Source organism: Carassius gibelio, chromosome A11, assembly GCF_023724105.1.
Source record: "Carassius gibelio isolate Cgi1373 ecotype wild population from Czech Republic chromosome A11, carGib1.2-hapl.c, whole genome shotgun sequence".
Taxonomy (NCBI): domain Eukaryota; kingdom Metazoa; phylum Chordata; class Actinopteri; order Cypriniformes; family Cyprinidae; genus Carassius; species Carassius gibelio.
Genome location: NC_068381.1, coordinates 10,109,115 through 10,121,291, shown reverse-complemented (window position 1 = coordinate 10,121,291; position 12,177 = coordinate 10,109,115). Strand labels below are relative to the sequence as shown.

Sequence of the window (12,177 nt, the reverse complement as noted above, 5' to 3'; positions counted from 1 at the left end):
TTATTTTTTTATTTATTTATTTTTATTTATTTTTTATACAGTACAGTTCTAAAGTTTAAGATATTTTATATTTTTGAAAGGCATCTTTTTCGCTTACCAGGGCTACATTTATTTGATCAAAATCAATAAGAACGGTAATATTTTGAAAAAAATATTATATTTTTTAAATAACTGTTTTCTATTTGAATATATTTTAAAATGTAATTTATTTCAGTGATGACAAAGCTGAATTTTCAGAAGCTATTACTCCAATCTTATATTTACTTGTATATAATTTCTATTATAATCGACTTGTTATAATTTTTACTTTTTATTAAGACTATATTTATTTATAAATATATAACTATTCATATTTAATTTAATTTATATTTATATAATTATTTTAGATTTTATGCTTCCGTGATGTTCAGTTACATTTTCAAAGGCTGAAACCAGCGCTGATACACAATACAAATGAGATAAAAATTAATATCACTAAACGGGCCTTTAGTTATGATATGTTAGTGATGATGTGCTATCCTTTTGTTGCAGCCTAATAAATCGCCAACTAAACTGAATCTCCTCACCTGCCAAATTAAACCAAGTCTAGAAGACAAGAAATGCTTTGACCTCATCTCACGTGAGTTGACCACGCACCCTCTTGGCATTTCCCAACCAAGAGCTCTGCCCCATGTGATATCATTGAAAATAAACCCCATCCAAGGTAGATTTCAGGATCTTCACTCCAAACTGAAGTGAACCGGCCTTAGAGAATTGTTAATTGGATCTGCATTACTCTGGCCTCATGTCTCTAGTTTCATTATGACATTATGTAAGAATCATGACATATTTTGAGATCGTATACTAGAGTCTTTGAACTAAAGGCAGGTTGTTCTAAAAACAGGGCACTATTTAAATTCACTATTTGCACTTGAGCACAAATTGTTTGTTCTTTCCTGCCACTAATATTTTAACATAAGACCTCAAACCTGTTTTATCTCTGCTGATTGTTTGCTGATTGCAAGTTTGCTGGTGCCAACTGAGAATGAATTGTGAATTTGCAAAGAGATAATGAGGGTTTTTCTTTTTTCTTAGATAATCGCACGTACCATTTCCTGGCCGATGATGAGTCTGATTGTGTGGCGTAAGTATTTTCTTTAGTTTGTTCATAGCAATAAATGTTGCCCAAATGGCCCTATTTAGTTCAACCCGAACCTACTCGAGCACTTATTCACCTAAATGAGTAATTTCAACATAATTATGCATAAATCCAAGCAACGCAAACCTTTTTTTCATACTACATTTATCTATAACTATGCACAAACTGTAAATGAGATGTAAATGATGTATTACTGTATTTACTGTAAGAAATATCAGATAAATAATAATAAATAAATATTTCCTGAGCACCAGATGAGCATATTAGAATGATTTCTGAAGCATCTCGTGACACTTAAGACTGGAATAATGGCTGGTAAATATTCAGCTTTGCATCGCATTAATAAATTACTTTAATAAATATATATTGTAATAGATAACTGTTATTTTAAATTATAACAATATTTCCCAGTAAATTTCACAGACTTCTTTTAAAAACACTGTCTGTACGTTGACTGAAGTGCTTTCCATGTCAGATCACAGCCCAGGCTTCTATCTTCTGCTAAATGCCAGAGTTAAAGAGGAGCTAGTGAAGAGATTATTATACTGCACCTTTTCAGAAATTAATCCAAAAGAGTTTATTCACTGAATAGAAGTGCACAAAGCCTTAAACTGTGTACAGAAACTCCCAGAGCTGTGACCAAGGGCATCTTCTCATTAATTGCTAATGAAACCTGATGTAACTTCTCATAATTAGTCACAAATGACTTTTTTTTTTTATGCATTGTGCCACCTGGGAATACTGATGCAAGCTACATGTCTTCAATCTGAACTGTCTTGTCGCCCTCTAATGGTTATACTTATTATTGCACCTTACTGAAAATATCAGGTGGATATCAGTGCTAACAAACAGTAAGCAGGAGGCTCTGAATGTGGCTCTGGATGAGAAGAGGCCAAGTGGAGAGAACAGCGTTGAGGATCTGACACGAGCCATCACTGAGGATATCCGCCGCATGCCTGGAAACAATGTTTGCTGCGACTGTGGGGCTCCAGGTGCAAAAATAAAGTTTTTACCGTAACACAAATGTGCTTTAAGTATTAAGGCTTTCTTTGAAGTATCTAGAAGTCCTGTGTCAATGCCATGGTAAATGAAAATGATAATCATTTGGTACCAGGGCAGAAACCACTATAGGTAGATTCTTAATATTCAGAATAGCAGTTGATTAATATGCATTTTTCATTTACCAGTTCTTAAGATTTTATATTTTGGTTTCCCCCATCTTGAATATTTTGTCTCATTCGGTACCGTGGTTATACCGTGTTTTCCCAGAAGACTGTAAAAATGAAATGTAGCAAGCTAAAAGTGAGTTTGGTCAACTTTTAGCCACAAAAATCTAATGTCAAGGGATCTTGAACCATTCTCACAGACAGTGTTTATATGATACAGTACTTCATATTTATTTTGACACTGCAGTTGGAATAAAACAGGGTTAGAAATGGAAACTAAGTGGTTTTAGCAGGGCCCCATTGCATCCTGGTCCTCTGTTCATGCTGTTTTTTCAGTGCCTGTCCATAAATCATGTTTAATTAAATTAAAACCCAGTGTGTGTACATGAGCAAATTGCCAGCTGGATTTATAGGCACGTTTCCTCTAAGAAATGCTGATGATGTTGCTGGAGAGGACAGTTTTTTCTCGGCTGCACCTTTTGTCTTCATTGCTAAATGTGTGTCATTGAATATTACCAGAGCACTTTCACACTGGGCCAATGTTATTTAGTTATTTTAGTTGAAGTTATAGTATTAAAAAAAAAAAATCAATCAGGCTGTATTTATTCGAAAATAAGCCTTCATTTACTGCTAATAAGCCTTCATTTACCCCAGTTTCAGACTGTCAAGCAGCTGATAATGTGTTTTCTTTCCTTTCAGATGCGTCTTGGATCTCTATAAACCTGGGAATCCTGACGTGCATTGAGTGCTCAGGGATCCATCGGGAAATGGGTGTACATTATTCACGTATTCAGTCGCTTTCTCTTGACAAACTAGGCACTTCAGAATTGCTGGTAAGGATTTACAGCGATCAACAGACAAGGGAAAGTAATTCATGCACTGTTTACTGTATCTGCTTGTCTTTTTTAATGCACTTGTGAAAAGAGAGATTTTTTTTTCACAGAATGACAATATCAGCAATTTCATATGATTCTAACCACTACCTGCAGATTTATGGCTCTTTCTCTCTTATGCTCCTTAGCTGGCAAGAAACATGGGGAATTCGGGTTTTAATGAAATCGTGGAGGCCAATCTTCCTAGTCCGTCTGTGAAGCCGTCAGCAGACAGTGACATGTGAGTGATGAGCAGCACTGTAACTGCTCCTCAGACAGTAGCCAAATGATTTCAGCTCTTGGAGTCTCTGTGTCCCCATATCACCTGGTGTCTTTAGTATTTCACATAGCATTTGTACCACTCAATTCCCTCTCAATCATTAATTATTATTTTTTTCAGCAAAAGAGCACTTTTCATGACTGGGCCAGCCGTAACCTCTCTGTACACAATTAACCTGTCTGCAGATGGTGCAAAGCTTTTCACTTTTTTTTAAATTGATCATTTATGAAAGTAATTTGAAAGCTCAGGGACATCCAAATTACTTTAACCTTCAAACTGAACCATTTGACTTTGACTTCGCTGTCAAAATCAATGAAGGAAGTATGGTTGTTTACACTAATTTTGCCAGCTGTCCTAAATTAATAGCTCTATTAATAGAATCTTGGAGAGAGCTCTGAAATAACATTCATATTTATAACATTTTTATATCAATGCAATCGATACCTGTGATGGCAAAACTTAATTTTCAAGTCTTAAGTGTCATATAGTCTTTCAGAAATCATTCTAATATGCTGATTTGGTGTGACATCATTTGTCTGACCCAACTTAATGGGTCCGTGTGGAATACGAGTATTAGTTTCTATCAAGAAAAAAAATCTTACTGACCCAAACCTTGAACAGCAGCTGTAAGTCTTAAAGGTACAGTAGCAAAATAGCCTGTGCAATTTTAAGGGTCAGAGAAAGTGCAAATGTTATGGAAAGCTAAATAACAGTTTTTTTGGTGCAAGAATCCTTGGATTTTTAATTAACATAACTGAATTGATTTCCGCAATAAACAAATAAATGTGTTAGAAAGCATGGCCCCTTTAAGAGCTCTCACATCTGTGGTCTTCTGGTGTCTGTCTAAAGGCTCAGGGCAGGATTTGTCCTAATGGCAGTCTCTGTAGTGTTTCAACCCACATCTGTCCAACAAGGTACCCTGAAAAGAGAGGAGAGTTGCACTAATGAGTCACGTCCGACACCAGTTATATTCATCTTTACTCACACATTTTACCTCACTCAAGGGGACCCTGTTGCAAACAGGCCATAGGGGACCCCCCTCCTGAATGTGATCCTTAATGGACAAACAGGGGTCCCCACACCTACCTTGCACTGGGCCCCACCCCAGCTTGGGACGGCCCTAGCTTCAGTTATGTTCTCGCTTACCATCTGTAGCTTGTAATGAGCGAGTAGAAATTGCAGAGATGTTCATTTTTACAGTGTCACTAGATGAAAAAACAAAAAAGCAAATGTTATTGGTATTGGACATCTGTTAATTCACACTGCCATTTTTGATAACTGATAAAAGGCTGTGTATTAAAATAGTTGGCGTTATTTGCAGGGCCATACGTAAGGACTTCATTCTCTCAAAGTATATGGAATGGCAGTTTGCACAAAATACTGGCAGCTCACCAGAAACAAAACGCAAATATCTGCAGGACGCTGTGCGCAGTCGGGACGTTTTTAGCCTTTTGCAGCTCTACACTGAGAGAACAGACTTCAGCCTGCCACTGCCATGCCCCCTACAGGTCAGCAAAACATGTTATACTTAAATATACTGCTTAAAAGGATATTCAGCCTAAAATCTGTCATCATTTACTGTACCCAGTATCATTTCAAACCTGTAGGACTTACTTTCCTCTGCGGAACTCAAAATAAAATATTTTGAAGAATGTTGGTAACCAAACAGTTCTGTTGCCATTTACTTCCATTGTATTTTTTTCGTACAAGGGAAGTCAATGGAAACCGAAGCTGTTTAATTACTAACATTCATCAGAATTTCTTCTTTTACATTTCTCAGAAGAAAGAAAGTCATACAGGGTTGGAACGACATGAGGGTGAGTAAATGATGACAGAATTTTAATTATTAGAGGGACTATCCCATACATGAATATTATACCTACTTGTATACGTCAGGTCTTCTCTTTCTATGAACTTATATTTTGTTTTGATAGGAAAAGGGGGAAACTGCACTACACCTAGCCGTCCTGTTGTCTGACAGGACATCACTTCATGTGGCTGACTTCCTGTTCCACAACTGGTCAGTTAGAAATAATAGCATTGTTATTCTGGAAGTGCCCTTGAACAGATTCAAATATGGATTATTTTTTATCATAACTGCATTTGCTTCTTGTCTTCCATTTCAGTAATAACCTGGATGCTCAGACTGTGAAGGGGAACACTGCTTTGCATTACTGCTGTCAGCACAACAAAACCGAGTGCCTTAAACTTCTGCTCAGAGCCAAGGCCAACACACATATCAGTGAGCGGGACCCTCAAACCCTAAAACCACACACATTTTAGCATTGAGCTGTTTCATGCTCGATAATGTGTTTATTTATGAATCCAGTTCTTTATTTTAAGTTGTCTCTGTTGTAATAGGAGAAGGTTTTGAACATCAGAAATATTACACACTTCAGTTTAATATTCATTGCTGATATACAGGGTTCTGTCAGTATCATATCAGTCGTTGTTAAATGAATGATGCTGTTAGCTTACAGAGCAGGATGATCACTGAGCTGATGATAATGTTCTGTGATAGAGAATGCTAATGGAGAGATGGGGCTGGACATGGCTCGCAGACTGAAGCACACACTGTGTGAGGAGCTGGTGAGTCAAAGAGCTTTTCAGCAGGAACTTGTTAAAGCAAGCCTTTATTAATAGGATATCCATGTGGGTGTAACCTGTATATTTCACTTTTATTGAATCAAATGTTCAAAAGTGTTTAACCATTATCCATTATCATGGTTACGGTCTTTTCTATAACCTGGGTTCCCACACCTTTTGACCAATGTATTTCAGTAGCTTTTCAGACGCTTGTAAATAATGGAAAAATATTTCTTTTAAGATCATTCACAAGTGATAGCATGACTGAAATATTTTTCATGACATTTCCATGCCTGGAAATCATAATGGAAAGTAATATATGTTAAATATAACAATATAATGACAAAGCTAGTACAGCTAGAAAATTAATTTTTAAACCATACTCTATCATTTTTTAAACGTTTTTTTTAGTTTCTTATGCTCATCAAGGCTGCATTTATTACAGTAAAACAGTAATATTGTAAAATATTATTACACATAAAAAAACAGCTTTCTATTTCTATTTCTATTATATTTGAAAATGTAATTTTTAGTGTGACATGATTCCTCAGAAATCAATCTGATATGATATGCTTCGGATTCGAACATTTCTTATTTTTATCAGTGCTGAAAACAGATGTTCTTGTCATTTTCAAGATTCTTTGATGAACAGAAAGTAAAAAAAAAAAAAAAACAGAATTTATTTAATATAGAAATCCTTTTGTATGTCCTTACTGTCACTTTTTATTTAATGTATGCTTGCTGTATAAAGAATCTGTTTCTTTAGAAAACAAAACCACAAAACTAAAAAAAAAAAAATTCTAGATAGATAGATAATTAGATAGATAATTGGTAATTGTTTAAACATTCCAAGGAACGTTAATTGACATGGAAATGAAAAATACCCCAGCAATCTCTACAAACTGATCTTTACAAATATATTTACAAACACCTACACAAGTCATGGAAAGTAATCCACATGTCAGCGTAATGATTTGTCGTGTTCAGATCCAGCAGTCACAGAACAACCAGTTCAACATGCACATGCACGTGGAGTATGAGTGGAGACTCCGGCAAGATGACCTTTACGAGAGTGATGACGACTTAGATGACAAGGTAACAACATGAGAAGACTACACCTCCCATAACTTAATAAAACAGACACATGGACAGTATGTAGTGCTAATAAAGCATAATACAAAAGACATTATATTTGTGTATCATATTTGTAGATGGGCCCAGTGAAGAAGGAGCGCTTCGGACGGCCGTTCAGCTTGTATCACAGTAGCTCCGGCTCTCACGGTGGAGGAGGAAGTAGCGGAGGGGGGTTGCTCAACATGGGTCGGAAGCTGGCCATGGCCCGGGGAGAAAACCGGAAGGATGTGTACGCCAGTCCCAACTCTCAGACACGCAGCGTCGACAGTCCCCCTCCACCACCCCCTTCATCGCCCGCACCGCCACTGCCACCTCGAGTCAGAGGTGGGAAACTTCTCTTCTCTTCTCTTCTCTTCTCTTCTCTTCTCTTCTCTTCTCTTCTCTTCTCTTCTCTTCTCTTCTCTTCTCTTCTCTTCTCTTCTCTTCTCTTCTCCAGTCTTGTTTACTCTCCTCATGTGCTTTCCAGCTCCAAACATCCCCCCTCCTCCCCCTCCTATGAGCTCACCTGATGGCTGGACGTCCCATGAAGTGAGCAGCAGTAAGAAACGAACCCCTCCTCCCCCTCTTATCATCCGACACAAGCGCACCTACTCTGAGCCCACCCCTCAGGTGCCCCCCAGCCCCCACTCGACACGGCAGGGACCAACAGGTACGTGACAATCCTGGAATGATGCATGTTAGATGGTCTCCATATCTGTAAATACGTGGAAATATCCAGGGATTTAAACATCCTACAAAAGGCCTAGAATTCCTCACAATAATCGAAAAGGTAATCATGGTCATTTTTGTAGTGAATATAGTTTTTACTATAAGAAAGTGAATGTACAGTATTTTCTACTAATATTAAGCTCCTATAAAGTTACAAACATGTTTATGATATTTTTAAATGAATGAATTGGTTCTTTGAAACACTATAATATTAATTTTTGTTAGGAAAAAAAAAAGTCATCTTCATCAACTCATCACAAATGACTGAAAAGACATGTCTTTTCACTCTGGTCAATAGTTGTGAGATCCCGGCATACATCATTTCTTGTCATGTTTGCAAGTTATATAAATATTTTCTTTCTTGTGTACAGATTATGCAGTACCTTCAGGTGCGAGAAGCTTCGGTGGTCCAGACTCCCCTTTCCAGAAGTGTGTGTAAGTGCTCTTTGGAGTCACATATGCTGACCTCTCTTGGCTATACACTGCTGGACACCCCCCCCCCCCACACACACACTCATAAAGACAACAGTATGTTTTACAATAAATCAGACAAATAATCATTTAGCAGATTAAAAGTAATTAAGAAAATGCCATGTGTGAGTAAAAATGGGCTTTGTCAAGTAAAGGGTCAAGTAAAATTACTTAACAGAATTACTTCAGTAAGTTTTATTGAAAACTATAATATCATTATTAAACTTGAAATATATACACTACCATTCAAAAGATTGGGTCATTTTAATATATATAAGTATCTCATGCTGGCTGCAATTAATTTTACCAATACCAGTGGTATTAAAGTAAAACTACCAATACCAATAAAGTAAAACTTTTGTGAATTATTATTACAACTTAAAAAAAAAACTTTTTTTTAATTTAATACATTTTCATGATCTTTCAGAAATCATTCTAATATGCTAATTTGGTGCTTAAGAAACTTTTCTTATTATCTACTCAAGAACCTACTGTGCTCTACTGTCATAATTACACTTTTACAGTAAACTACATTGTTTATATACAATATAGTATAATGCAATTCAAAATTTTGTGTTTTTAGTAACACATACTGATTGTAAGACTTTCTGTTTCAGCCCAGGGTCTCCCAAATACACCACGTCCCCTCTCAACTCCTTATCTGAGCTACCAGAACGAGGTATACAGCTGTCCAGTTATCTTCCCACTATATTGTTTTCAGTTAAGTTGTTTTTCTTATCACGTCTCGTGGTTTTGTGGCTGTAATCTCTCTCAGCAGGATTTCGAGCAGATGGGGAGAGCAGCTCGTCTCACTTTCTGTACCAAACCCCACAGCCCATCACCTCGGCCCTGTCCCCCACCTCCCTGGAGGCTAACGGCAGCTCCTCTTCCTCTGGCCACACTGCTCCTCACCCACTGCCCAGAAAAACTCTGGTGAGGACAGAAATCATGATTTAATTTATATCAGTCAGATTTTTTATTGTTTTTGTCATGCTCCCCAAGGGTGCATTTATTTGATCAAAAATGCAGTAAAAACAGTAACACTGTGAAATATGATTGTTTTCACAGCTAACATTTTAGCACCCGATAATCCAGTTTTTAGTGTCACATGATCCTTTAGAAATCATTGTGTTTTGCTTCTTACTTCACCTTCACCAGATGTTTTGCATCAATCAATCTTCCGGCACCAAACTGGCTTAAACCAGCCTGAATCTGAGCTGGCTTTTTTTTTTAGGGTCTGGAGGAAGGTTATTTTATTGTATTTGGCTTTGGCTTTTGGAAAGACAAAGAGTGATGCAGACATTCCTTGACATGTTCTTCATACGTGTGATTGCTCATCAAAAAAAGTATTTTAAAAGAAATTCAATATTGATTTCACATGATAGTTTTTGCAGCTTCTTGTTTTTGTTTTTGTGTTCAGACGAAGTCAAAGCTGAAGCGTGTTAAAGCCATGTATGACTGTGTGGCGGATCATCACGATGAGCTCACCTTCAATGAGGGTCAGGTTCTGGTGGTCCTCGGAGAGGAGGATGCTGATTGGTGGGTGAGTATAAGAATGTTCATTTGAGATCAGATTCAAAGAGAGATGCATTAAACTGGCACATCTATGTAGGAAATTCATCTCCTGGGACAAAAGGTCAATTATACTGCTTAGTAGCCATTATACAAAAAAACAAAAAAAAACAGAATGATGAGATATATGATTGAACAAAAACGTTCCAGAGAGGAATGTAAAAGTAGAATTATAAAGTCATGACTTCAGTTTTGAGGCCGATGTGGACAGCTTATTTGCAACGGGTCCCCTTTGGAATGTCTTGGAATGTTTTTAGTATTGAATCTATGAAAAAAATAAGCATTAGAAACCATTTTAAATCCATTGTGTGCTATTTAAATGTAAGTCTCTAAAAAAAATCCTACCTGAGTATTATTATTTTAGTATTACATAACTAAATACTATGTAGTATTGCACAGTATTTTAGTATTACATACTATTATAGTTTTTATTAATATTTTAATTTTTACATTTTAATTTAAATTTGAGCTAAATGTTAGCAATTTTGTCATTTTTATTAGATTTAGTCTTTAATTTATTCATTAAATGCATTGATTATTTTTTTTGTACTTGAACTTTACAATTTATTCAGTTATTTTAATTCTTAGTTTTTATTTAATATTTAGATTTTTTATGTTTTATACCAATAAATAAAAAAAAAGATTAAAAAGAGTTTTAAATTTCACTTCTGAGTGACTGTAATTTATGTTGTAGCACATATACATCTCTCCATCTAACCACATTTTTTACTATTTTAATTACACATAAAACCAAATCAATAATAAAAAAAAGAAAACTGGAAAATCCTGAGGAATTCATGTCATAAAACTGCTTATTCTCATCTGGGTTTGAGGACTACAAACTGAACAGCTCTATTGTGCTTTCTTGTTTTACATGCCAGTAAATATAGTACATCTTTTATTTCACACTATATTTTCAGTTGTCTTCGGCTCTTGAAGTATTGTTGGCATAAATGACTCAAATTCCTTGTGGCGCTTAAAGATGGTTTGGATGAGGAAGCTGCAGGGTTAGCTTTGACAGACTCCTGCTATGTGCGCAGACGAATCCTACGATCCCATGGGAGCAGATGGATCTGATCAGAGCAAAGCTCTCAGGGTCCATGTTTTATTCTGCTCTGCTTCCATATCTGAGTCAGAGAGTCTCAATACGTCTCCAGCGGGCTTGCTTAATATCCTGCAGATTCTTCTACAGGAAAAATAGCCTCTGGATGGTCCATCAAAAGAATATATTTCATGTAGATTCATAGAGGGACACTTGGCATGCAGAAAAGAGCTTTTAAAATCAAATGGATCCTGTTTTACATCTTATTTTAAACTTCCTCACACGCTTCACATCTTTTGTGTTCGCCTCATTCTCTTTTCATTAAGGACTCACAGCCCTTGTTCATAACAATACTTCCTTTATAATTTCCGCCCCTTCATTAAATTTAATTTAACATCCTTCCTTCTGATGACTTTAACCAGAGCCAGTTATGTCTCCCTTTCAGCAAGGCTACATCGAGGGACATCCAGACAGGATGGGCTTATTTCCAGCATCGTTTGTCTCTGTGGTTGCTGAATGAAGCTGGCCAACGGAGCTGAAATCATAGCACGGTCTACTCTACTGCCAAAGCACCCTGGGAAATGAGGGGCTTGAAGTCTACCCACAGAACCATCGGTAATGAAGAATCAGCATAACAAAGCAGCACTTCACAGGACCGTCTGCAGCGCCAAGAGAGATGGGATATGTGGAACACGTTGTGCTGTGCACAAAACTTCTCATAGTTTGTGGTTGTACAGGCCCCTCAGATATGAGAATCATACCCTCCTCCGATCCATCCACAGACCGATGCTCCAAAACTGCATGTCATGTTGAACTGAACTCAAATCTGAGGAATCATATATGCCGGATCAGTATAATGCTGAGATTGTGCTGCTACTCAAAAAATGGAAAACAGCTTAAAAGTACAATCCTTTGCAACAGGGTAACTGTTTTAAAACATAATGAATTCAGAAAGCGAATTATGAATATCCAGGTCATATTTCAACTACTTTTTAAAGAAAGTATTTTTTCTACCAAGAATTAGTTTTATGACTATTTGTTTCAACATTTAAGCACATTTCCCTCCAAAATCTCATTTAAAAATAAATAAATAATTATATTCTAAGTTTGAAATCTTATTCCCAGTACTGTATTAAATACTGTAAACAGCTGTTTTTTTTTTAAAGCAAGGAATTTGTTGTAATAAAACTGTAATGGTCCTGAAACAT

The 12,177-nt window shown here is 36.5% G+C and overlaps 1 protein-coding gene across 2 annotated transcripts in view; it reads left to right on the top strand.

Moving 5' to 3' along the window:
- LOC128022275 (arf-GAP with SH3 domain, ANK repeat and PH domain-containing protein 2) overlaps window positions 1-12,174 on the top strand; it is a 29,020-nt gene extending 16,846 nt beyond the window's left edge. The window contains exons 12-28 of one of the 2 annotated variants that reach the window (XM_052609643.1): window positions 532-619; window positions 1,075-1,123; window positions 1,967-2,130; window positions 3,004-3,137; window positions 3,326-3,417; window positions 4,778-4,964; window positions 5,391-5,476; window positions 5,583-5,698; window positions 5,978-6,045; window positions 7,030-7,137; window positions 7,254-7,500; window positions 7,643-7,825; window positions 8,256-8,319; window positions 8,973-9,034; window positions 9,131-9,288; window positions 9,776-9,898; window positions 11,415-12,174. In XM_052609643.1, the coding sequence (XP_052465603.1) occupies window positions 532-619; window positions 1,075-1,123; window positions 1,967-2,130; window positions 3,004-3,137; window positions 3,326-3,417; window positions 4,778-4,964; window positions 5,391-5,476; window positions 5,583-5,698; window positions 5,978-6,045; window positions 7,030-7,137; window positions 7,254-7,500; window positions 7,643-7,825; window positions 8,256-8,319; window positions 8,973-9,034; window positions 9,131-9,288; window positions 9,776-9,898; window positions 11,415-11,489 (2,004 nt within the window). In that variant the 3' untranslated portion in view covers window positions 11,490-12,174. The remainder of the gene's footprint in view (window positions 1-531; window positions 620-1,074; window positions 1,124-1,966; window positions 2,131-3,003; window positions 3,138-3,325; window positions 3,418-4,777; window positions 4,965-5,390; window positions 5,477-5,582; window positions 5,699-5,977; window positions 6,046-7,029; window positions 7,138-7,253; window positions 7,501-7,642; window positions 7,826-8,255; window positions 8,320-8,972; window positions 9,035-9,130; window positions 9,289-9,775; window positions 9,899-11,414) is intronic. The other variant, XM_052609645.1, reaches the window with a different exon arrangement.
- The last annotated feature ends 3 nt before the right edge of the window (window positions 12,175-12,177 follow it).